This window comes from Alligator mississippiensis, chromosome 3 (assembly GCF_030867095.1).
Source record: "Alligator mississippiensis isolate rAllMis1 chromosome 3, rAllMis1, whole genome shotgun sequence".
In the NCBI taxonomy this organism is placed as follows: domain Eukaryota; kingdom Metazoa; phylum Chordata; order Crocodylia; family Alligatoridae; genus Alligator; species Alligator mississippiensis.
The window spans coordinates 100461607-100486961 of NC_081826.1; the positions used below are offsets into that span (position 1 = coordinate 100461607).

General features: G+C 39.9%; 1 protein-coding gene across 5 annotated transcripts in view; it reads left to right on the top strand.

Moving 5' to 3' along the window:
- The window catches only part of LOC102571468 (cadherin-7), a 124295-nt gene that overhangs the window by 93278 nt on the left and 5662 nt on the right, over positions 1 to 25355 (top strand). For all 5 annotated transcript variants that reach the window (XM_019490613.2, XM_019490612.2, XM_006259038.3 and 2 more), the window contains 4 exons: positions 3744 to 3880; positions 6381 to 6502; positions 12944 to 13061; positions 16341 to 16592. In XM_019490613.2, coding sequence (XP_019346158.1) covers positions 3744 to 3880; positions 6381 to 6502; positions 12944 to 13061; positions 16341 to 16592 — 629 coding nt within the window. The remainder of the gene's footprint in view (positions 1 to 3743; positions 3881 to 6380; positions 6503 to 12943; positions 13062 to 16340; positions 16593 to 25355) is intronic.

Below are 25355 nucleotides of genomic sequence, written 5' to 3' on the forward strand. Positions count from 1 at the left end.
CTGTTCTTGTAGCACTGATTAAATTATTTCACTTCCCCTCTCTCTCAAAATTAGAAGGGTTATTTTCAGGATTCCAAACCAAAAATCACCTGATTGTCCCTGGTCAGTATTCTGTGGAGTTTGGGAAGAATCCATTATTATCTACAAACTGTAGCTTATGTCCCAATTAAATCAATTTTGCTGAATCTATTACAAACAACCTATGTACAAAAGAGAAGTGATGCATATCCTGAATGCACTGTGGATGTGTATGTTGTAAAATTTCTATCCATAAACATTTCAAACTGCTAAATTTGCTTAGCAAATTATGCCATTATAGTTACTTGCTTGAAGGATGTGCACTTGATTGTGTGCACAATTTCAGCTTTATCGTTTGGCTGCTGCAACAATATAATTATTAATTATGTAATGTACATACACATTTCACCTTTTGTATAATTACTAGGCAAAAATATATCTGATTATAACATTATGATTGTAAATATAAGATGTGTAATTTCCAAACAGTTTAGGAGCATAGGGTTTTCAACTTGAGTCATTTGAAATTCCCAGTACCCTTAGAAAGACTAACCAAGAAAAACCTTATATGTAAGCCTCACAAAAATAATAAATGATTAATTTTTACACAGCTCTTTGAATATTATAAGTCTGAAACTTGGAGTTGACAGTCCATGGACAGTCTTAAGTATGTTCCTATATGACTATGAACTCCCCAGGTAACAAAGAAGTGGACAGGGTCAGGAAATATATCTGGTTTTATGTGGCTGGAAAAGGCCCAACAGGATGATAAAGATAAATATTATGATTTTTCTAAATGGAGAGGAAAGGATAGCTGAAGTACATTGGCTTTGCAGATTATACTGGTCCCACTAGGGACAAATATCTTCAATCACCACAGGAAAAGATGTGGCCATATGTCCCTCCTGCAGGGGAGGGAATGAAAAATCTGTCTCAGGCTTCCCCTTTCTCCATGGGTGTATGTGTTAAAAATCTGCCATTCTATCATAATATAGTGCTTAGGCTCCAAGTATAGGAAGCCACATATAGAATGTGAATTTTATGCTCAGGTTTTTAATGAGGAGAAAGAGTCAGAGGTCAAACATTGTCACAGAAGTTAAAATATAGGTAGGTAACATTCTAAGGCAAGGTGCTAATAGTAGACATGGAGGGTATAAAGGAAAGTTTTACAGAGTATCTCAGAAATACTGAGTACACAGAGATCCATTGCAAAAGGGCATTATTTTTCAACTGAAAGTTATTATCAAGTATTATTACTGTTATAATTATTCACAAATGGAAGGAAACTGCATAGAGATAATTCTAATTAAGTACTTCACCTTTTCAGGTTATATCTAATTTTAATTTAATTTATTACAAGTATATTTTAGTGTCTCATAGTTCCACAATTTATAATGCAGCAACCTTAAGTTATAAAATACACGCATCTCGCTTAAAGAGGTGATGTACATATTCTCTCTGTATTTCAATATATATTAACAACAGGTTCAAAATAGCTGCTCCCTGTCATTATGAACAGCTATTAGATGGATAGGTTGGCATGCGTTTACTTGTGAAATTTGTCTTCACTGAATTCCCTTTTTGCCATGGCACTGTGTTCTGGCACAGATGTTAGCATCTGGCATGTGAAAACTAGTTTTAACAACTGCATGGGGTAGTGTTAGTTCCAATTTTATGCACACATTCAGTCCTGAACATTGTCCTGTTCCCTGAATAAAGGTAAGGGCCAGGTTCTTGGCACTATGGTCTTTTGCACCATACCCCAGTATCACAAAGCAGCCTTAAAAACTAGTTAATTGGCACTTCGCAGATCTCCATTATTGAGGGACATTAAAAAATTATAGAGGAACCAGACTGGGTAATTGGAGGAAATACCAAAGGTGTGTCTAGCTCCTTGCAGTCCCTCCTGCCATAATCATTGTGAGGGCTACTGGCAGGTAAAGCAATTTATAGCCATCCTGAATCTTTTCTATTTTGCATCAGAGACCAAACTCATCTGGGATTAGGAGTGCATTAAAAAGGCATACCTAGCTTTTCTAGATTTCCTTAGGGAATTTAGAGTTTATTTTAACACTATGGGTATGTCCAGATGAGTGCACACATGCAATTTGCAGTGCCTCAGAGATGTTTGAGGTGCTGCAAACTGCACATGGCACACATTCACCCATTTGCCGCACTGCTAATTTGTAGCATGGTGGCAAAATTTGACACCAGGAGATTCCGGTGTCAAAAAAAGCTGCAGAAAAAAAAATAAAAAATGGCATGGCTCACATGGCAGCAACAGAGCCTGGATGTTCAGAGCTGTACTCTGCCTGCTGACCAGGCTCTGAGTGGCCAGATTGGCACTGGTGCCCTGGAAGGCCCCCAGATCCCCAGGTAAGGCTGCTAGGGCCAGCCCAGGTGCTGACCCCAGCCTCTCCTACCCCATCTAACCAATTTGTTGCGCTTTGGAGTACTTGTGCACAGGCATGCCTTGGGACAAAAAGCAGCAGCATGAATATGTGTTGCTGCTTTTTGTGCCACGGGAAACGTGCACCCCTGCACATACACACTCCTCTGGACATGCCTTATGTGTTCAAATAAGAAAAACTAGATAACATTGATATTGATTAAATATCTGAATTGTTGAAATTCAGGAAATGTTGCACTTATAAGCCCAGACATTTCTAAAACCTCAAACTCAACAAAAATAGAGGATGTGGCAAGGAAATAAATGGTTATCAAGGAATTGAGACTTATTGAGGTTGAGTACTAAATACACTAAAGGGTAGGCAACTGCTTAATCTGTAGAAGTAAAAGTGGCAGAATCTGGCATATTATTTAATCATTTGTCAAGAAGGTATCATTAGTAAATCCAAAGATACCTAAATCCCTTTCCCTTCTTCTCAATAAACCCATGGATCTTCCTTCTTATTGTTTTCTATTCTAATAAACAGATTCCTTCATTGTAAAGGCAGTTTGGAGGTAACAGCTATGGGCCAATGATGTGAACCTGTGTTTATCTTATGACAGGAAAGCATGGGGAGCTGACAGTGGTGACATGTAATCCCCTGACCTATTCTAAATTTCTTATGCCATCTCCTGTAGCATAGGGTAATACAGGGGCCATTCTCTAGCAATAGCAAGTTCTGTGCCAGGTCTGCTGGGAACTGCATGAAATAGATTCAACCATATGGCAGGCTTCCAACTTTGTTTCACATTGGGTTGGGTGCAGAACCGTACTACTCCATGAATAAATGGATAGGTGCCTTAAGGCAAAAAGTAAGGAGAAGAAAGGAAAGGGAAATACATGTAATTTTACTTAAGAGGGCAGTATGAAATGTAGGAACAAAACCAGCTACTCTCAACACAGTTTATTTGATAATTTTAAGAGGCTAAACATGCATTTTTTTCTCTGTACACCTTAGAGAAACTTGACTAATAAAAAAAAAGAAAAGAAAAACCCCAAAGGAGGGAACAACCAAAGTTCTTTCTCTCTAATGAGAAAGAAATGTAGGAACAAAACCAGCTACTCTCAACACAGTTTATTTGATAATTTTAAGAGGCTAAACATGCATTTTTTTCTCTGTACACCTTAGAGAAACTTGACTAATAAAAAAAAAGAAAAGAAAAACCCCAAAGGAGGGAACAACCAAAGTTCTTTCTCTCTAATGAGAAATCAATGAAATGTTTTTAAAAACTGTAATTGAACATAAATCAAAAGTTTTCTTTCATCTTTCACCTAGGTACTCAATAGATCGAAACACTGACCTGGAGAGATATTTCAATATCGATGCCAACAGTGGAGTCATTACAACTGCCAAGTCTTTGGATAGAGAAACTAATGCTGTTCATAACATCACTGTCTTGGCTATGGAGAGTCGTAAGTTACAATTTAAAGTTTTATAAACAATATGAGCATAAAGCATCAGATTTAAGTATAAGAACTGGTCATCTGCATTGACAATTAATTGACTGGCCTTCCTAGAGATAATCAAGTGGGGATTTGTTATAAATAAAGCATATATGTAAAAGGACTAACTCTCTCTTTGGCTTGTGTCTTGTGTAGTTATGTAAGCTTCTGAAAAGTCAGTATAAAAGGTGTGAAAAGCGTTACATTTGGAAGGAGAGCCAAATTAAGGAGTTTAGTGTTGAAAAATGGTATGGGGCTATGGAGGGCATGACACAGCTTTGGGTGGTATCATGACACCACTGACAGATGGCAACTACTGGTTGTTTCTGAAAGTTTTAACAAGTTTGGAGAAGGGAATATCTTCCTGGTTCATGCCCCTAACATTTGAGTACTGTTTTGTACCATACTTATATATTCACTTTTTACAGATGTAAGTGACTCTGTAAGATACAAAACACTGAAGAATCAGGCTTCCTAAGTTCATGTACTAGTTAAATGTTTGAAAATGTCATTTAAATGTTGCAGAAGTAAAGCATTTTCTACAGCAACTACATTTTTTGAGAGTGATACATTTCTGCTATTGCATTCAGAATATAGATGTGATAGTAAAGAATTTCCCGATTCAATTGTCACTCCTTATTGCTACTATGCTGATTTATGGGAATACATCTTTTCTCAGTTCTTTGACTTGCTATTTTAAGAAACTGTTGCATACTGGTTTCAGTGATATTCATTTTATGTTCAACCTGAAAGATAACATTTGTGACTTAATATACCTATAAATTTATCTTTTACTCTCAGGGCCAGGTTTTTGGCCCAGCAGGCAAAAAAAAACAACCCCAAAACACTCTACAATGAAACCAATGATTGCAAAAGAGGCAAAAGTGCCTTGTAAAATCCTCAAGATGTTTGAATTTATGGTTGGAGCCCTGTTGGTCCCTGGCTCATCAGAGACTGGGAAGATTGCTTACATTTTCCTTATCACCTGTGAATGAAAAGTCTGCACCTTGGAGTCTACTTTTATTTTACATTATAATTAATTAAAATTATTATTAATGGAGTGACTCTCACGTCTCAGAATCTGAAAACCTAGGTAACAATAGAAAGCAAAAATTCCCTTGAAAAACATACAGAAATATCCAGTTCTATGCCATTGTTTTATCTACTCAGCTTCATCACAAATATCATTTTAAGTTGTAACTTTCTGTAGCAAATAATGGAATCTCACTCATTCTTAAGCCAGCCTAAAAACTGATATTTATATCAAAATAGCTGTATTACATATTGTAGGCCTGTCTGCTTATGCCACCAAATTTCAGCTATATAGGATTTAATGCTGATCTTGACCCCTAATCTCATTGCAGTCAAGTATTTTATCCCCTCAGCAGGTTTATGGTAACTCTGTAATGCCCCTTTCTCAGCAAATTAACAATTTTTCTGGTTTAACACCTGTAAAAAGATCTAAACTGTACAAAACTGCCTTACCAGTGAATATGCTAAAGCGGGTGAAGATAGTCAGCATTGCAACAATCCGTGATTGCTACAGTTTGGGGATGTAATTCAGGTCTGCGAGGAATCGCACCATGTTTATGTGAGAGGATCCTAAATTTTTTTGTGTGTCTTAACTACAAGAGTATTACATCTTGCACATCTCTGCTCTAGTGGGTTCCACTGTACCTTTGAGATTCATTGTCAGTGATTCATAACCACGGCACCCTGCAGGACTGCTTAACATACCCCAGGGTACTCTTTCTTTTAAAGGTGCTGCAGGGTGCCATTAGCATTGTTGGGTGTGCAAACATATATACATACTTCACAAGATAAACCCAGAGATTTCAAATAGGAATTCATAGTGCTGAACACAGTCTGACCTGCTGTAATTTTTCTGAGTTCTTTGCAACAGAAGAATTGCTCTATTATTTTTCTGTAGTCCAAAAATGAAGGAAAACTAAGAGCTGACATTTTTAAGGGTCTCTTGAGTATGATGAGGAGTGCCTTGAGTCTACAAGAGGTTGTAAACCACTGAATTAGGTAGACAGATGCTTTATTCTTGGGGTCTGTCATGGTTCCCTAGGAGTCTGAACAGCATCATTTCCTGAGGAGAATTAATTGAATAAACTTATATTTTACCCATTCTTACCATAATCTATCCAAGGTGAATAGTGTTTTGCTGTTCTGATGTGAATCCACGGGCAGTAGTATTATATTACTCATTCTCATCCCTTCAGCTATGTTTTGCTGCTATGGTACTACAACTTTGGCCTAAATAAAGCAAAACTGTCAGTGAATTTATAGCAGAATTCTCATTGTTTTGATCAGGGACAGAAATTTAGCCTGGATTTATTTCTCATTGTGTTTCTATTGTAATTGGTTTTGATTACTTTGTGCAAAGGGAAAATGCAAATACAAAGTGCATTGACCAAAAAAAAATGACCTGTAATGAGCTCTGCTTGTTTGTTTTTCTGAACAGAGAATCCAGCACAGATTGGAAGAGGTTATGTGGCTATCACTATCCTTGACATTAATGACAATGCTCCTGAGTTTGCCATGGAGTATGAGACCACTGTCTGTGAAAACGCTCAACCTGGCCAGGTGCTGATTGATATTTCTAGTGTTTATTCATATCAGCTTTGCAGTAATTTCTTTTAAAAGCTTGAAAACTTTAAGATAGTTTTTTTGTTGAATATTTGTTTCTGCTACACATCATAGTATCACTTTTTTCTGCAATGAGATGATTATATTCTAAGATCTCTAGCATACTCGTTGCAAAAAGTGGAAGTACAAATTAGAGATGAAAAGTAACATAAGATTACTAATGTCTACAGGTTTCTTTACATGGGCAAATTAAACATTATGTCATGAATGCCTGGAAATGGTACAAGTGATAGGCAAGCATAATTATCAGTTATTTCACTAGGATTAGAATATTCCATACTTCCTGGAATTAAAAATCTTTTATTATCCCTAAAACTACTAACTGGCTGTTGTGTCTTCAGATGGGTTGAGAAAAAAATGGTTTTGGATTACTTTATCTCATGTAAATTATTCCTGTAAAAGAAATGATGTGGCTTTGCCCTCACAAGACTGACTTTTTGGAGGTCCTGACTCCCTTTGTTTCTATTGACATCAGCATTTTTCTTCAGTGGGCATGTCTACATAAGACATTACGTTACCTTAGCAATGAGCTACGGTGACGTAGCTTGTCAATACAGTGACGTAGCATCGGTAGGCACAAACTGTGACACGAGTGCTACATCGCTGTAGTGATGAACAACATCACCGTAGCTCATCGCTACGGCGACGTAGCATTTAAAAATAACCAGGCACTGCTGGGACTGTGTAGTACTGGTGGGTACTGTACCAATGTGAGGCAGGGGCACATGTAGATGCACCTAGTTTCTCTGAAAATTTGTCATACAAAATTATCTTCCCGTTACTTGATAAAAGAACATAAAGCATCCCTTAACTCCTTGCACTTTCCCACCAGGGAACTGCTGCAGTTTTCACTCATGAAATTCACAAATCTGATGTGTTCCCATGGCACTACTGAACTCCTACCTCAGTGCTTGCTCCCAAGTCTCACCCTTTCGCCCCTTTCATGGCAGAAATCACTGATCTACTTCTTCAAACAGCAAGGTTTAAAACAGCAACAGATAGTGTGATGAACATGATTAACAGCTTGTGCTGAAAGGCAACTAAGAAACTGAATAACAGGACCATTGAACACAGAATAGAGTTGGACTGGATAAAACGCTTAATGTTGTTTCTGCTTTAACCATTGCTGTTGGTCTTTAGATACATATAACCATTACACATCCAAATTATAAATAAGAAATAAATTAGCTTATTTTATTTGGTATAGTTTAGAATAATATTTCAGATTTTTTTTCAGAAATAAAAATATTTTTAAAGTTTTAAAAAATGATATTAATATCAGATTAATATGCAGTGGGCATATCTCTACATTCATTAATGCACTTTAGGTAATGCACATTAAATTTAGTACCTATGGGTGCCTATACATGTGTAGCAAGGCTGCCCTGATGCTCTGGAATTCCTTTTGATTAATGAAGTATGCTAGAGTGTTACAACTGGTGCACTCCAGAAGCTTCATAGATTCATAGATGCTAGGGTCGGAAGGGACCTCAATAGATCTTCGAGTTCGACCCCCTGCATAGGCAGGAAAGAGAGCTGGGTCTAGATGACCCCAGCTAGATGCATATCCAGCCTCCTCTTGAAGAACCCCAGGGTAGGGGAGAGCACCACCTTTCTTGGGAGCCCGTTCCAGACATTGGCCACTCTAACTGTGAAGAAGATCTTCCTAATGTCTAGTCTAAATCTGCTCTCTGCTAGCTTGTGGCCATTATTTTGTGTATCCCCCGGGGGCACCTTGGTAAATAAAACCTCACCAATTCCCTTCTTTGCCCCTGTGATGAACTTATAGGCAGCCACAAGGTCACCTCTCAACCTTCTCTTGCGGAGGCTGAAGAGGTCCAGGTGCCCCAGTCTCTCCTCATAGGGCTTGGCCTGCAAGCCCTTAACCATACGAGTGGCCCTTCTCTGGACCCTCTCCAGGTTATCCACATCCCTCTTGAAGTCTGGCACCCAAAACTGCATACAGTATTCCAACTGCGGTCTGACCAGCGCCCGATAGAGGAGAAGTATCACCTCCTTCGATCTGTTCGTCATTCATCTGCTGATGCACGATAAAGTGCCATTAGCTTTTCTGATGGCTTCGTCACACTGCCCACTCATGTTCATCTTGGAGTCCACTAGGACTCCAAGATCCCTTTCCACTTCCGTTCCACCAAGCAGGTCATTTCCTAGGCAGTAGGTATGCTGGACATTTTTCCTCCCTAGGTGCAGCACTTTGCATTTCTCCTTGTTGAATTGCATTCTGCTGTTTTCTGCCCACTTGTCCAACCTTTGCAGGTCTGCTTGTAGTTGTTCCCTGCCCTCCGGCGTGTCCACTTCTCCCCACAGTTTTGTGTCATCTGCAAACTTGGACAGAGTACACTTCACTCCCTTCTCCAAGTCACTGATGAAGATATTGAAGAGTGTCGGTCCAAGGACTGAGCCCCGCGGGACCCCACTGCCCACACCCTTCCAGGTCGATACCAACCCATCCACTACTACTCTCTGGGTGTGACCATCTAGCCAATTCGCCACCCACCAGACTGTGTAGTCATCCAAGTCACAGCCTCTTAACTTGTTTACCAGTATGGGGTGGGATATCGTATTGAAGGCCTTCCTGAAGTCTAAGTATACGACATCAACCCCTACTCCTGCGTCCAGGCATTTTGTAACCTGGTCATAAAAAGAGACTAGATTAGTCAGGCATGATCTACCTGCTACGAACCCGTGCTGGTTTCCCCTCAGCATAATTTGTCCTGCCGGGCTCTCGCAAATGTGAGCCTTGATAATTTTTTCAAAGACGTTGCCTAGGATGGAGGTGAGACTGACTGGCCTATAGTTGCCTGGGTCCTCCTTCCTCCCCTTCTTGAAAATGGGAACCACATTGGCCCTTTTCGAGTCCTCCGGGACCTGGCTCATGCGCCACGACTGCTCAAATATTACCACCAGTGGTTGCACAATGATGTCCGCCAGTGCCTTCAGTACCCTCGGATGGAGCTCATCCGGGCCTGCCGACTTAAAGGCATCCAGTTCCTCCAAGTGACCCTGCACCATCTCAGGGTCTACGCTTGGTAGTCTGGTGTCCTGCTGCTGCCTCTATACAATCCCAGTGAGAGCCTTGTCCTGCCCCTCACTTAGGAACACAGAGGCAAAGAACTCATTGAGGAGTTCAACCTTGTCCCCCCTGTCCGTCACCAATTGCTTCTGCCCATTTAGTAGGGGTCCTATTCCACCCTGGGCCTTCCTTTTGCTCCCTATATATCTAAAAAACAATTTTTTGTTATCCTTTACTTGCGATGCCATCCTCAGCTCCATGGTAGCTTTGGCCCGTCTAACTGCCTCCCTACACGTGCGAGCAGAGGAGGTATACTCCTCTTTGGTAGTCTCTCCCCGTTTCCACGTTTCATATGCTCCCCTTTTAGTCCGCAGGCTGCCCTGGATTTCTCTGGTCAGCCAAGGAAGCCTCCTGGTCCCTTTCCCTCTTTTTCCTCGCATTGAGATCATCTCCCTCTGTGCCCGAAGGATCATTTCCTTAAGGTACAGCCACGCTTCCTGGGCTCCCATCTCTTCAAAACTCCTACTCTGCAGTGTGTCCTTGACTAATCACCTGAGTTCATTGAAATCAGCTTTCCTAAAGTCTAGCGCTTTCACCCTACTAATTACCTTACCCACTCGACATCTTATGATGAATTCTATTATTTGGTGATCACTGTCCCCCAGGTGACTACCAATCTGTAGGTCCCCTACCATATCATCCCCCATGGCCAGTACCAAGTCCAGTAAGGCATTCCCCCTAGTGGGACCGTGTACCTCCTGTGTCAGGTGGAGGTCCTGTATGCAGGATAGGAACGTGCGTGAATGGTGGGACTTTTCTGTCTGTCTCCCAGCTGATGTCTGGGTAGTTTAAGTCCCCCATGACTACCGCCTCCTTAGTTTTTATGGTCTCTGGGAGCTGCCTCAGGAGCCTCAAATCTAGTTCTTCCCCTTGGTGTGGGGGTCTGTAGCAGACCCCTACCACCAAATCCCTTTCTCCTTGCCCCCCATGTAACTTAACCCACAATCCTTCTACTTTCTCCTCCTTCGATTCCATCTTGATGAGGCTCAAAGTATATTGCTCATTGACAGAGCGCAACCCCTCCCCCTTTCTTCCCCACCCTGTCCTTTCTGTACAGCCTATAACCCTCAATATGTACCGCCCAGTAGTGGGAAGAATCCCACCAGGTTTCAGTTAGCCCTACTAAGTCGTAGGTGTTTTCTGCAAGCAGGAGTGCTAGTTCATCCTGCTTGTTCCCCATGCTCCTAGCATTAGTATATAGGCACTTGAGCCCTGTGACTGGTGCCTTTTTTGCCCCCTAGCTCCGATTCCCAAAGGGCCCCTTATTGCTTACCTGCTTATTGCTTACCTGTGCTGTACTGCTGGCCGCCCCATGGATTGCAGGTTCCTGATGTTCTCCTTCTTCAGGCTGGGCTGTCCTTGTGGGTGCCACATGGTTTGGTGGTCCATGGCTTCCCCTGCCCTCATCTTCCCCTCCCCCTGATGAGCCTAGTTTAAAGCCCGCCGGGCTTCCTGTGTCTCGCATATCAGCCCCTACCACCATTTTTAAATGCCCTGCCGCCATTTTTTAATGCCCCCACTGCCATTTTTAAATGTTAGGATGGTGATATATGAGATAGCACTTTAATTAGAGCGGTTCTTACAGCTACTCTAAAGCGCCATTCCCCCCCACCCCCAGAACAAAGCACGTATCATTGTGAAGTTCCATTTTTCCAGTACAATTGTGAGGTACTAGAAAAATCCTGATTAGCCTAGTTTAATGTGCATTAGCTAAACAGCATCGTTTTTGTTACAAACAAAGATCTTGGTTAGAGGCATTATCTTTTATTAAACCAATCAAATATTGGCAAAACATTTTTCGTTCTTTGCAAGGTTTCAGATCCAAACACCCTTTGTCAGGCTGAGGACAATTTGAAGATGGTAATAGTTTTCCCAGGTAGAAAAGAAACTTTATTTTGCACAGGGGAGGTATAGGGTAGAAGTTTTTTTTTTTTCTCCAGGGTTCTTCAGAGTCCTTTTGTGAGACAGTTGCTCTGTAATATGCAGATTATGCAGGCTTCTTCCCTGGAGGTTTCTGATGTCTGGCAAAGAGGGGAAAATTTCTTCTTTTTTGATTAGCAATGAAGTTTACATTTCCAAATGGCTAAATACAATATCTTCCATGTTTCGGGGAAATATATTGTAGCCGTGTTGGTCTAAAAATAGAGACAAACAAAGCTCTTGGGTTAGAGGTGATATATTTTATTAGACTAACTAAATAATAGCAAAGAAATGTCTTTCTTTGCAAGCTTTCAGATCCAAACACCCTTAAACTACATGTGTAGATGCACCCAGTTCTGCCTTGAATCCAAGTGAACTAAAGATGTGTTCTTTGTGTTTGCATTTGCAGTTTGTAGATAAAGTGTGACATCAGTTGGACCCACAAATAACTGGTGCATCTACATGTGCTATTAAGGTGACAAAATAAACTCCAGCACAGTTTGCACTGGAGTCAGCTGCTCCTGGGCACAGTGTCTACATGTGTGCCCAACACCACAGCAGTTTGAGCCAGGGTGGAGTAGCCCCAGGCTGGCAGGGGTCCGGGGGGTCAGCTCCAGGCTCTGTGTGGTAGTGTCAGGCTGTGGCGGGGCTGGTGGGGGTACAAGGATGCTAAAGTGTGGGGCTAGGCAGCAGGCCATCATCCCTTCCCCCACCCTGCCCCTGCACTTTAGCACCCTTGTGCCCCAGCCTGCCCCTGTCACTGTCCATACTTGCATTTCAGTGCATGTAATTACTGCACGGTAGTACTTCCCTGACAGTACTATTCGGTGGTGGAATTAATTAGTTTCCTGCTCATAATACGAGCACATGTGTAGATTGTTATGTTTTACTGCAGAGCTAATTAATCAACTCTGCAGTAAAGCACAAATGTAGATATATACCCAGTGAGTACCACACTACACCAACAGTTATTTTCATTCACAAGATATTCTCTTTCCAATAATGTTTTGCTTGTATTCTTAGTCTTGATGCATAGTGAAATACCAGATCTCAATTCCATCATTGGTTATCTCATTAAGAATTGAAAATTTGACATAGAGAAATGACTTGAACAAGTGCACTTTGGCATTGGGGAAGATATGAGGATATTGCATGTTTTTAATGATCTCTGAAGTTACTTAAATTTTCAAATAGGAAAACAAGAGTGAGGAGAATATGAGTCAAGTGATCAAAACCACCTGACAAAAACATTTTATCACATGACCTTACAATATTGTATACAGACTATGTGATTAAATATACTTGTATGATTGATATTATCAAATATAAATCTAAATATAATTTGAAATTTACATTGTTTTCAGGTTATCCAGAAAATCAGTGCTATTGATAAAGATGACCCACCGAACGGCCACCAGTTCTACTTCAGTTTGACAGCAGAGGCAGCAAATAACCACAATTTTACACTGCAAGATAACAAAGGTAGGAATACAGATGTAGTAGGGAAACCTATGAGATAACATTCTGTCTGGCACCTTATTTTTTGAGATGGGTAATCCTGATTATCATCTAGGGGAATGTCCCTTGCAGTAAGGCCATTAATTAAAGAGCAATCAGCCCCCAGAGTAATTTTTATCTATAGATTATCTGTCAAGAGAAAGAAACTGTTGTTTAACTCACTCAAAGCCTTGAGCTAAACAGAGGGACTTCAAATCTTATTTTTTTCCAAGTAATTCTTTTTCCTTTTTTTCCGTATTTATAGGTCTTTTTCCAAATTAGATTTTACCTTGGGGCAGAGGCTGAAAAATGTCCTGAGCTTCATGTTTTATTAATATAACTTAGGGCATTGAGAAATGAGCCTTAAAACACATGGCAAACAAGCATTCCTTTGAAAAAAACAAATCTTTTCAATGAGTATGTAAGCTACAGAAGAATGTTTTTGAAGGTAGAAGCTCAGTACTCGTGTTTTAGGCTATGCACAATATTTACATGTGTGGCATGGGGCTGTAAAGATCTGTACAGAGATCAATGCAGAAAACTTCCATTGACATCACATTTCCATTAGTGAAAAATACCAAGAACGCACTCCTAATCAGGGTCCTTAGTAGTTACTGCAGCTGGTACGGCACTGGAATCTGATCAGTCTACTTAGTTAATGGCTAAAGTAAATAAAACAAGACTCCTCCTCATTCCTGTATTACTGTGTATGCTCTATAGTACTAGCCAGAGTAAAAAAAAAAGAGGTAGCTCTTTTTAGTAAAATATGTTAATTAAACATATGTTGAGATAAAAAGGTCCTATTTGATAGGTCATTTTTATGAATTGGATCCACACTGTGATCTACCCTTCATCCTAAACAAGAAAAAAATGAAATAACAGGAAATTAAATATCTTTTCTTTCTGGTTGACTAGTCAGAAAATTTGTGCTACTGATAAAGCTGTCTCACCCAGCTGTCTCCAATTTACTATCTCAAGTTGCAAGCACTTAGTGGCATGTTTAAGTCTCCTCATACAAGCAGTATCAGAAAAGTCAAATATGATTTGGTAGCTCAAATGTATAGATGAGTAATAGCAAGTATAGGCCTTTGAGATTAGATTCTGGGACTTGGGGACCCTGGTACAACATACTGTTGAAACATGTAGTCAAGAACAAGTTAAAAAGGTGGCCAAGATGAAGACATCACCTTCAGCAATGACTAAATCAGCAGAGAAGGAAGTCAGATTATTGTATCACCTAACTTCTTACATGTTGGATGTCTGCACTTAGAAACAAATTATTGTATTTTCTTATGTATCCATGCACAACTGTGCATAAACCACACTGAAGCCTAGTTTATACAGAGCCAAGACAGCATTGAGCTGACACCCTTCGAATGATCCAAATATGCAAGCTCCTAAACCAGACCTAGAATAACTGATTTAAAAGAGCACTGTGCACTCATCCCTCATCTCTTGAGTAGCACTGTATTCAAGTGGTCATGTTGTTTTTTGTCATGCGTGGAGAGCCTGCTTTTGTGCTGCAGAAGTGCAGAGTGTCTCAGCATAGCTTTGCCTTATACCAAATAGGGATACGTTAAGGATGTGAGGGCCAACCATTTTGATAGGCATGACACAAATTACCCCACCCCCTACATGTGCTATTCCCTTACCTGATCTGCTGCTTGGCTTTCTGTTCCCTGCCTTATGCTTCCTGCTTAAGATAATGCTTTGCTTTTTGATCCCTGCGCTATCTGCCACTGTGGTGCATGTTGCCGCCTCAGTCTGCTGCATGCCACACCCATGCCACAGGTTGAACACCACTGCCTTAGAGACATAAGTTCCTACTTCTCAGTGTTCACACATCTGCATTGAGCACGTTCACTTCTGGGCATAGCTCTTAGGAGATTTAGACTTAGGGCACAGTTCAGCAGAGCACTGAAGCACATATTTTACCACATTAGTGGTCTTGTTAAGTTCAAAAGAAGAGATAAGCATGAGCATAAGTATCTCCAAGACTGAGCCAAATGCTGCACTTTTATTTTTAGAGTCTTCATTTTGCCTTTTTTTTAACATTAGGGATAATAAAACAGTGGTGAGCTGTTCTTAACTACTTGACCTTTAAAATCAGAACAAAAAGTTGCAAAGGAAAATTGATTCAACTATCCATCGTTTTATTTTATTATATTTAAAAACATTTATTTTAACAAAAATACTTTAAAATTGTTATGTGTGCTGAATAGGAAAACTGCTACCCAACCATTTCCTGTATCCAATTGGGAAGCAAATCATTATTTGAACTACCATACTAAACACTTCTAATCAGTTGTGACAGCTATATTTATTTGACAGGCTTACTAAAGCTTGCAAAACTTGCCTTCAATTGCTTGTGAGCTGCTAATTATATCTTAGCTATACTTCTATTTTATCATTATTGGAAGCTATTGAACTTCTTAATTTTCTTAGATGCAATTATACACCTGGAAGAAGTGACTTGTTCCACTGCCATGTGTCTGTAGACCACCAGGGACACTCGTTCACTGAAGACACAACACAAATCCAAACAAATTGACATTTCAAGTCCTGCTTTAAGTGTATATATACTGCATATACTTATATATGTATTCATACGTATTGCACATTCATTGCATGTGTAGATTCCTATACATTGCACATAAGTAAGTCTTTGTGCATGCAGATGAAAATTATATGTGCTTTTACCTGACATGTACCAAATGCTTGCATGCAAAAAGATGTGCTTGTGATAGGAAAGCATATTTTGATAGTTATGCCTAGCGAGCCAGCTGTCTAGGTACATTTTCAGGAGGTCATCCAATGAGCCCTTCCAGCTGCAAGATTGTGTAGATCTGTGCACATTCCCAAAACATGGAACTGAAACTTGAAAATGAGAATTGAATAGTTAAATCAAAGCATATACTTTAAGTAACCAGCAAAACATAACCTTTCATTTCTACTTTACCATACCCTCATCATGAATTTTGTGTCAAGAAGGTGGTGCTGTAATTGTGATTAAAAGTTTAAAGGCCCCCACAATTGCAGAATAAACTTTGCTGGTAAATGGAGACCTTCATGCTTTTAGTATGAGAGTGCACATGGACGTGTTTGTTTGTATGTGAGCTCTAGGAGACATCACATTGCTGCCTATCACCCAGGAATCAGAAGCAAATGAAATAATATAAAACTTAAAGCAAACAAAAAGCACCCCAAAAGGATTACTCCTTTAGAAATATATAGATCTCATACTTGTCTTTCTCCTTTCTCTAGACAACACTGCAACGGTGCTAACGAGGAGAAATGGATTCCGGAGACAGGAACAGTCTGTTTTCTATTTGCCAATATTCATTGTGGACAGTGGCTCTCCTTCACTTAGTAGCACTAATACCCTCACCATTAGAGTGTGTGACTGTGATGCAGATGGCATAGCTCAGACTTGCAATGCAGAGGCATACATCTTACCTGCAGGACTTAGCACTGGAGCACTTATAGCCATACTTGCCTGTGTTCTGACATTGCTTGGTATGTCCCACATTGTTTTTTCTATTTTTCTTTTCAATGTACAATAGAAAAAAAATTCCTTGCCTCAAGCTTTTATTTTTATCCCCAGATTTCCTGAGACAAGAAAAGCTAATATTCCAGCAAGAGAGGCATTTTGTATCATGAACCACACAAAGCCATTTGTTTTGGCTTTTCAAGCTTAGATAAATTATATCCAAGTTAAGCTGCCTCCAATGGTATATATAAAATAATGCTAGAAGGAATAAGATCACTTACATCTGCTATAATAGTTCCAGATAGACAATGCAGGTGAAAAAACTGAGCTTATGGAAGTTTGTCTCTTGTTTAATATAACACAGCTGACCATTTTCAGATTACTTATTACATATATAATAAGCAAAAGAGATATGCCATCTATTGATATATTTATTACTATTTATTTGTTTGCAAATATTTATTGATTTGCAGAGAAAAAAGACACATACAGAAAATGCAGCAGATGTAGTTTCTTGATGAAAACCAGCAGATTTAATTTAAGAATATTGTTTGCACAAGGCCCTTTTGTTACTCCCGCACCTGTTCTAACAGTGGGATTTTACATTCTGCGGTAAAAACTGAAGCCAGACCAGAAGGGAAACTGATGTGAAAATAATAAACAATGTGTCCGCAACAAAGCTGGCTCAGTATTTCTCACATTAGTTTGCATACTGAAGGGAAATTGATTAAATAATGATCCCAGGTTGTAGAGAAAGCAAGAGCACTAAGGATTTTTTTGTCTTTGTTCACTGTGTGTCAGAGTTCACACTTGTTCTTGGCCACAGTTCAGCATAAGAGCATGCAGTTAAGAGCCTTGTTGGACTGAGGTCTATCAGTGTCATCCCTGAAAGAATGGGAAGATTGAAAAGTTCATAGTTAGATATAGCTGCTCAGGTAGTTATATACAGAGAAATCTTAGATGGTTACAACCAATAGTGTCGGACTGAATGTACTTGCACTGCAAGTTGAGGATAAATTAGATCCCTTCTCATGACTGGTAAGTGCCTAAGTGCAGTCCTTTACTGGAGAAGACTCTCCTTCTCTACATCAACCTGTATGGTACACAGGGGCAAACTCTACTTTCCTAGAACATATATATGGCATCTTTGAGGCATAATGCATCCTGTTTCTCTGCTCAGACATCTATACTGACTCAAAGTTGAAAGGCAGAAGCTTCTTAAGTCTCTGTTTAAGATAAGAATTATTACAACTGTAGAGACATGATTGATTTCTATATGAGAATCATATACAGGTTGTATTTTCTCTCTTCTGGTGTTTTAAGATTGTGACAGAAAGGCACAAAATGATTTCAAATTTGCTCTTAACACATTTTGCAGTGAAGACATTTCTTTAAGACTTACATACACAGCATAATAGGATGCAGATAGAATAGAGCTGTTTGTGTTCATGAATTTTCATTCAACTGAGTGATGATTAGGGCAATGATGATTTTTTTTTCAATCTCTCTGTTAGTTCTGCTTCAGTATTGCAACTCCCAGTGCCTGTTACTGGGATCACTGGCTAAAGACTCATACAGGAAGGCATAAGAAATCAAATTCTTATCTAATATAAATCATTATTAATTAACTGTGTTAATGTCAGTACATTAGTTTGTAGCTTTAGATCAGGCTCAAGGTCCTTAACTGAAATATAAATTCTCCACTAACACAAATCCATTTCACTCAAAACAAAATTCTACCACATCTGGGATATTAAATAATGATCCAAGGTTGTAAAGAAAGCAAGAGCACTAAAGATGTTTTTGTCTTTGTTAAAGGACCAGTTACAGACATTACATTTTTACCTGTCTAAGTGATTGGAGACTGGTCTAGTCCCATAACAGAACAGAAGTTTGATGCACATAGACTGATCTAAAAATAGCGGAACCTTGTTTAAGCTAGACCTGGATCAATGTGCACTGAAACTTAATTGATTTAGGTTAGACTGGTACATTAAACTTCAGTACCAGTTCTCCTGTCAGCTCACGTTAGGTCTCTGTCCGCTGGCATCCCAGGCTTCTTTGCAGCTCCCTGATAGCCCTCTCTCACCGGGAAGTGTGCTAGCACTTGCCCTATGCTTGGCTGCTCCAGCTGAATGCCCAGTGGGCTCCGCCCCTGAGTTATCATAAAGTTGAGTCAGCACAGCCCCTTTCCAGCACAGACCTTTTTTCACAGCCAGCCCCACTTCCTGCCTCTGGACAGCTGTCAGCCGCAGGCAGTGAGAGTGGGGAAGGGAAGCATCTGTTTTTCCATTCATGCATGTTGGTACCTGAGCACCCATGTCCCCATCCTGTCACGAACCACCCCATGATGTACACACAGACCTTACATGGAGCCCAAGAGAACTTCCATGATTAGGCATAGCCCCATGGAACTGGACTGGGTTCCTGGGCATGGGTGAGCATGCCTCCTGCCACTGCTGTATCATCTGCTAGTCACAGGCATCTGTCACTTACAGGCAGGCAGTGGGATGAGGTGTGGTCACTCAGACCTTGACAGCCAAGTCAGGATCCATGGGGCTGCACCCAAGCACAGGGGTTCTTCTGGGCTCTGTGTCAGCTCTGTGTGTACATCATGGAGTGCTTCATGATAGAGTGTGGGGGCATGGCCCAAGGACACAGGTGTCCAGGTGCTGAGGCTCATGCATGGTACAACAGATGCCTCCTTTCCCCACTTCCGCTGCCTGCTTGTGGCAGACAGATGCCTATAGCTGACAGATGTTGTAACAGGGGGTTGGGGGCATGATCGCCATACCTGGCAGCCAAGCAGGGGTGGCCTGGGTACTTAGCTGCACTCAGCAGTCTCCAGCAGCCCAGGGAGCCCCCAGGGCCTGCTGGGTGGTATGTAGAAATGCCCCCAACCTGCTGGTCTGAGCCAGTGCAGGCAGCCTTCCCCGCTCCCATCAAAGGGAAAACGTATGTTCTGTTCAGAAGCAACCTAACCTATACCGCTTACAGAAAACCATGTAACTTAGATCAATTCCACCTTGGGCTTTTTAAATGTCAGTAGCTATCCAAGGAGAAAGTAATTTTCAAACCAGTGTATTATGGTTTAAAAGCTGAGTCCATATTCTTGTGCACTTTTCCTAACAAAGGAACCTGTATTTCTCAGAACAACCTCATCTATTTAGTATAGTTGATATGGAATGCAGCAGATAACTCAAATAAACAGAGTGTTTCTTCTAATCACTTCTAGACTGTGCACAGTTATTTTGTTTTAGAGTTCATTGGCAAAGATCAGAGGAATAGATCACAGAACATGACATCTAAATAATTTGTTGTGCAGAACATGAGGGACTTGACTTCTGGTTACTCAACTGTTGATCTAAGCTATCAAAAGATTTGACAGTCACTGTACATTATGAGTTTTTAAATTCACCTGTGCGAATGTCTCTTGCTTGTCTAATTGGACATTTGTATGTGTTGTTGCTGTTTTCTGCCTGAAAAGCCCTTATGCTTAAATACAAATACAAATGTGTAGTATAAATCTTCCAGTTTAGTTTAGACGGCCGTCTGAGAATGTAGTCCTGTGTCTTGAAAGCCAGTTATGTGCTTAAAGTAGAAAGCTTTCCCTATGTATTTTAAATAGATATTTTGACACACTCCCCTCCAAGTTTTAACCAGATCTTTCATTTTAAGTTCAATTCAATGTGACTAAAGATGGGGCATGAACACAGACCTGTCTATTCTCACAAGTATCTCGTATCCACTTGAATATTTTGACTAGAGATACTGATCTGAGTAAAGGACTGGGTCTCTGTAGTATTATATTATAAATGTCCATATGATCGCATTTAACAAGATCCCTATATTTTAAATATTCTTAAGTAAAATAGATATAAATTTAACTGAAGTTTTAGCAAAGACCCCCCCCACCCCCCCCCCCAGTTTGACTCATGGTGATTAACATCTAAATTCTATTCCACAAGAAATTCCTAGTGCTATGTAGATTATTTAAAAAAGACTCACAGTTATGGGCTCTGCAGTGGGGCTCCTTTTTTTTTTTCAAATCCAGGCTAAAAATACACTTGTAATTTATTCCATAAAAAGCACATGAAAAGCACCACACTGGGTGTCATGCACTTTATACTGTACATAACTTTTAAAAAGAAATAAGTAAGGAATTCTTTATTCCATCTGAAAATTATCAGGTAATTTCATTCAGTGTAATTTATTTTTCAGTTAACATGTCATAGACATGATGATTGTTTTTATAATAAATATTTAGCATAATAGTAAATATATTTCATTACACATATTCCATGAAAGCCCACAAAAAAGTATTTATATCTTTGGATGTGCATAGTTTATTTCCTAAGCTCAGAGGCTTTTGTTGTATTGAAACAAGGTTGAGCTTGAATGACTAGATGACCTCTGGAGGTCCCTTCCAGCCCTACTTTTCTCTGACATGTCCTTCCTGACTTTTAACTTTCATTCTTTTGATTATTAATCACAATCAGTCTGTTATAAGTATTACATTGTAGTAAAGTATAGTGTACTAACACATTTATCAACCCGTCCTTAGGCCGTTTTTAACAGACCTTTTATTTTCGTATTGAGAAGCAAATGATTTTATTATTGTTACAACTGGATGGCTCTAATGAGAGTGTGCCCTCGTTGTACAACTATTTTACAAATAATAAGTAAAGTCCCCACCCTAACCTGTTTGCCTGACAAAATACATGGATACCAGGTTTGAAACCAAGGAATGGAGAGATTATGGCCCACATGCTAAGAGTGATGAGTATGGGTAGCTCAATTTTTAGAGACCCAATTTAAGATATTTCCAGTGGGATTATTTTCAGATGGTACTGATACTAACATGTCCTTTGAAAGCCAGGTCCTGTTAGGGTCACTCAAGCTGAGCATTCAAAGTCTGGAGTCATTTTGGACAATTAAAGAAAAAAATCTAATTTTTACATGAGCTGGGAACTACATCCAGATTTCATAATCTCAGTCTGCCTTAATCATAAAATGTCATTTGATTGCACTAGCTATGATAGACTCTGAATAAATGGGCTACTGGTGTACATCTTGGATGGTTGAAGCCTTTAGGTTCGTGACTTTTAAGGCACCTGAGGCATAGACCAGTCACCTATTAATTCACAGCCTGTTCTAATTTATTTTTATTTTAGATACCATGTTTAGGGGAGTAGTGTATGGCAGTGATAATCTGTGGGTTTTAGCTGCATGCGGTTTTTTATATGTCATTTGTAGCACCCTGCTCAAGGTTTTTAAGGGATATTATGACATCTTTACAATGATGCAGAAGTTAAAAGTTAGTTTGTCATAGAACAACATGGAATTTTAAGCATAACAGACAGAGATGCAAATGATTTAATTCGTGATTGTACTGGATGATACTCTATGAAGGTAAAAGAAAACTTCCTAACTAAAGCACATTATAAAATAGATTATGATGTCATAAAAAAACATTAAAAAGATTGTAGTTGGAGCTGATCTACTCCACACAATTTTGCTACTTCTTTAACTATGTCAGTTTAGAAACTGATAGAGGTAAATTTCCACAACTCCTATTATGGTTGGAGGCTTTAAATTTACCTAAACAAGTAGGCTGCTAGTAAACACTTTTATATCTGTATATAACTGACGCTTCTTCTGGGGCATTATACTGATTTAACTAAATTCTTTTTTTTAATAATTTCTACTGATTTTTGTAAATCAGCACAATATACACATCTGTTGTTCTGGTTATTCATTGTAAGGGTTTTTTTAATAATTAATCTTGACTTTATTAAATATAATTAACATGATCTTGCCATTCGTGTTCTTGTCCATATGGTAGATAGTGTGAATAGTATAGCAAATGGGTCTAATGTACCTTTTATTTCCACTATAAAATCCATAAAATCATTTTTTTTACGCATTCAGCCAAGCAACTAATAATTGCCTCAATACCTGCTTCTGTTATTAGCATGGGAAAGGAAAAAAAAGGCATAATGGGGAAAAGGCTACATTTAAAGCCAGTAGTTCTGGGATTAGAAATTTAGTTTGGGCTTGTAATCATCTTCAAAGTTCCTTCACTGCAGCTAAAACATTGTTCATTTAGAAGTTAAAAATTATTGTTCAGAGCTGTTGGAGTGGTTAGAAATTAATAATCTCATAAAGCCATCTAAATGCTAAAATGTTTAACCTTTAGAAAGACTTCATATTTTTCTTGGCTTGCAGCAAGAGTGGGATATACAAGGCATACCACATAAAGCATTCATTGTATCTTGATTTTTATTGTACCTCCAGGCAGACCTATCTACTAATGTTTCATATTTTTCACTTATTAGCAGGTATTTAGCTCTTAAAATGAAGTCTGGTCAGCATGACAGTAGTGTGAAAACACATTTACACTTGAGTAAAGGAAATGATTAGCTGTTTGGTACACGGCAATAAAAAATGTGACAGTGACATGTAAAAAAAATGCTAAAAAAAAGATGAACAAACTACATGGTTCTGCCAACAGTGATCTTAAATTGAATCATGTATTTATCGCTGAGAGCAACATAATTTGTCTTTCATTTAAAATATAATTTTTAATAAGGAAATCTATTAAGAGTGAAATGCAGCTGTTGTCTCTAGGATTTTAATTGTTCTGGGTTACCATTCTGAAATTTTTAACACAACCTGTATTATTTGAATATAAAGGCCTGATATAAAATCAAAAGCCTTTTTAAAGGTCAACATTCTTATTTTTGAGATGGCTAAGTATCCCAAACTGATACTTCCACGCTGCAACATATAAGCCAAGTAGACATCATGGGAAGAAAAAAAATAGAACCTGATGCAGTAATAATTCACAATCAAAGGGCATTTGTAAATAGATGAATATACACCTTGTAGCTAAGACATGAACAATATTTTATTCATTTTATTACAAGTATAAATATAAATTTATTTAAAATATTATAATATTATATAACATATAATAAAAATATTTTATACAAATATAAAATATATTTGCCAAAAAAATGAAAAGTGCAGGAAAAAAAATGTTTCACACTTATTTTTAGAGACAAACAAGGTGCCCAATCAAAGTGATCTGAGGGCCTCTCTTTAAAGTCTGCTTGTGTTTTAGGCCAATTCTAAACTAGACTAGACAATGAGATAAGAAGGATGATACTTCTACCTATTATGGGCATCTGAAATCCTCTGAATTTTATAGGTATCTTGACTATATGACTGGCCTTTTAGGCCAGGGACAGACATTCAAAAATCCTGAGACTGAATTGATCCAGGAGCACATCTGTAAGGGGCCAGCAGGGGAGATTATGCTTAGGGGCAATCAACATGGGTTCATTAGAGGCAAGTCCTGTCAGACCAACCTGGTTGCTTCTATGACCAGGTCACAAAAGACTTGGATGCAGGTGTTGCGGTGGACGTAGTCTTTTTGGACTTTAGGAAGGCCTTTGACACTGTCTCTCACCCCATCCTCATTAAAAAATTAGGCAACTGTGGTGTCAATGCCTACACAGTCAGATGGCTCACAAATTGGCTGGAGGGCCACACCCAGAGAGTGGTGGTGGACAGGTCATTTTCAGCCTGGAGGGATGTGGGCAGTGGGTTTCCCCAGGGCTCAGTCCTAGGGCTGCACTGTTCAATATCTTCATTGGCCATTTGGATGAGGGGCTGAAAAGCACCTTGTTCAAGTTCGCAGATGACACTAAGATGTGGGGAGAAGTGAGCATGCTAGAAGAGAGGGACAGGCTACAACTAGATCTGGACAGGTTACAGAGGTGGGCAGATGAGAATAGGATGGGTTTCAATATGGATAAGTGTAAGGTGTTGCACCTGGGGAGGAAGAACCAGCAGCATACCTATAGGCTGGGGAACTCCCTTTTTGTCAGCACAGAGGCAGAAAAGGATCTTGGTTTCACTGTTGATTCCAAGATGAACATGGGCCCCCAATGTGGGGACGTGGTCAGGAAGGCTAACCATATTTTGTCATGCATCCATAGATGCATCATGAGCAGGTCCAAGGAGGTGATCCTCCCCCTCTATGCGACATTGGACAGGCCACAGTTGGAGTACTGCATCCAGTTCTGGGCGCCGCACTTCAGGAGGGATGTGGCTAGCATCGAGAGGTTCCAGAGGAGGGCCACCCTCATGATCAGGGGGCAGCAAGGCAGGCCCTATGAGGAGAGGCTACGGGACCTGAACCTGTTCAGCCTCCACAAAAGAAAGCTGAGAAGGGATCTGGTGGCTGCCTATAAACTTGCCAAGGGGGACCCAGCAGGCAATAGGAGAGTCCTTGTTCCCCCGAGCATTACCAGGGGTAACAAGGAACAACAATCCATAAGTTGACTGATGGTAGATTCAGGCTAGATATCAGGAGGCACTACTTCACAGTCAGGGTGGCTAGGAGCTGGAACCAAATTCCAAGGGAAGTGGTGCTCACCCCTACCCTGGGGGTCTTCAAAAGGAGGCTAGACAGCCACCTAGCTGGGGTCATGTGACCCCAGGATCCCTTCCTGCCCATGGCAGGGGGTTGGACTTGATAATCTGATTAGGTTCCTTCTGCCCCTACCAACTATGAAGCTATGATTCAGTCTTTGCAGGTTAGTCTAACCTGGCTAATCTAAACCAGTTTGTAACCAGAAAGTCATTCCCTCTGGACTCAGGAAATTCAGGCCCATGCCTGCAGTGGCTCAGACTAGAATCTGGGGCGGGGGGGGTGCTAGAGTAGCTGTCCCTTCCCTTCTACACTGCTAGCGGAAGGGGGGCATGGCCAGGCTCTAGCA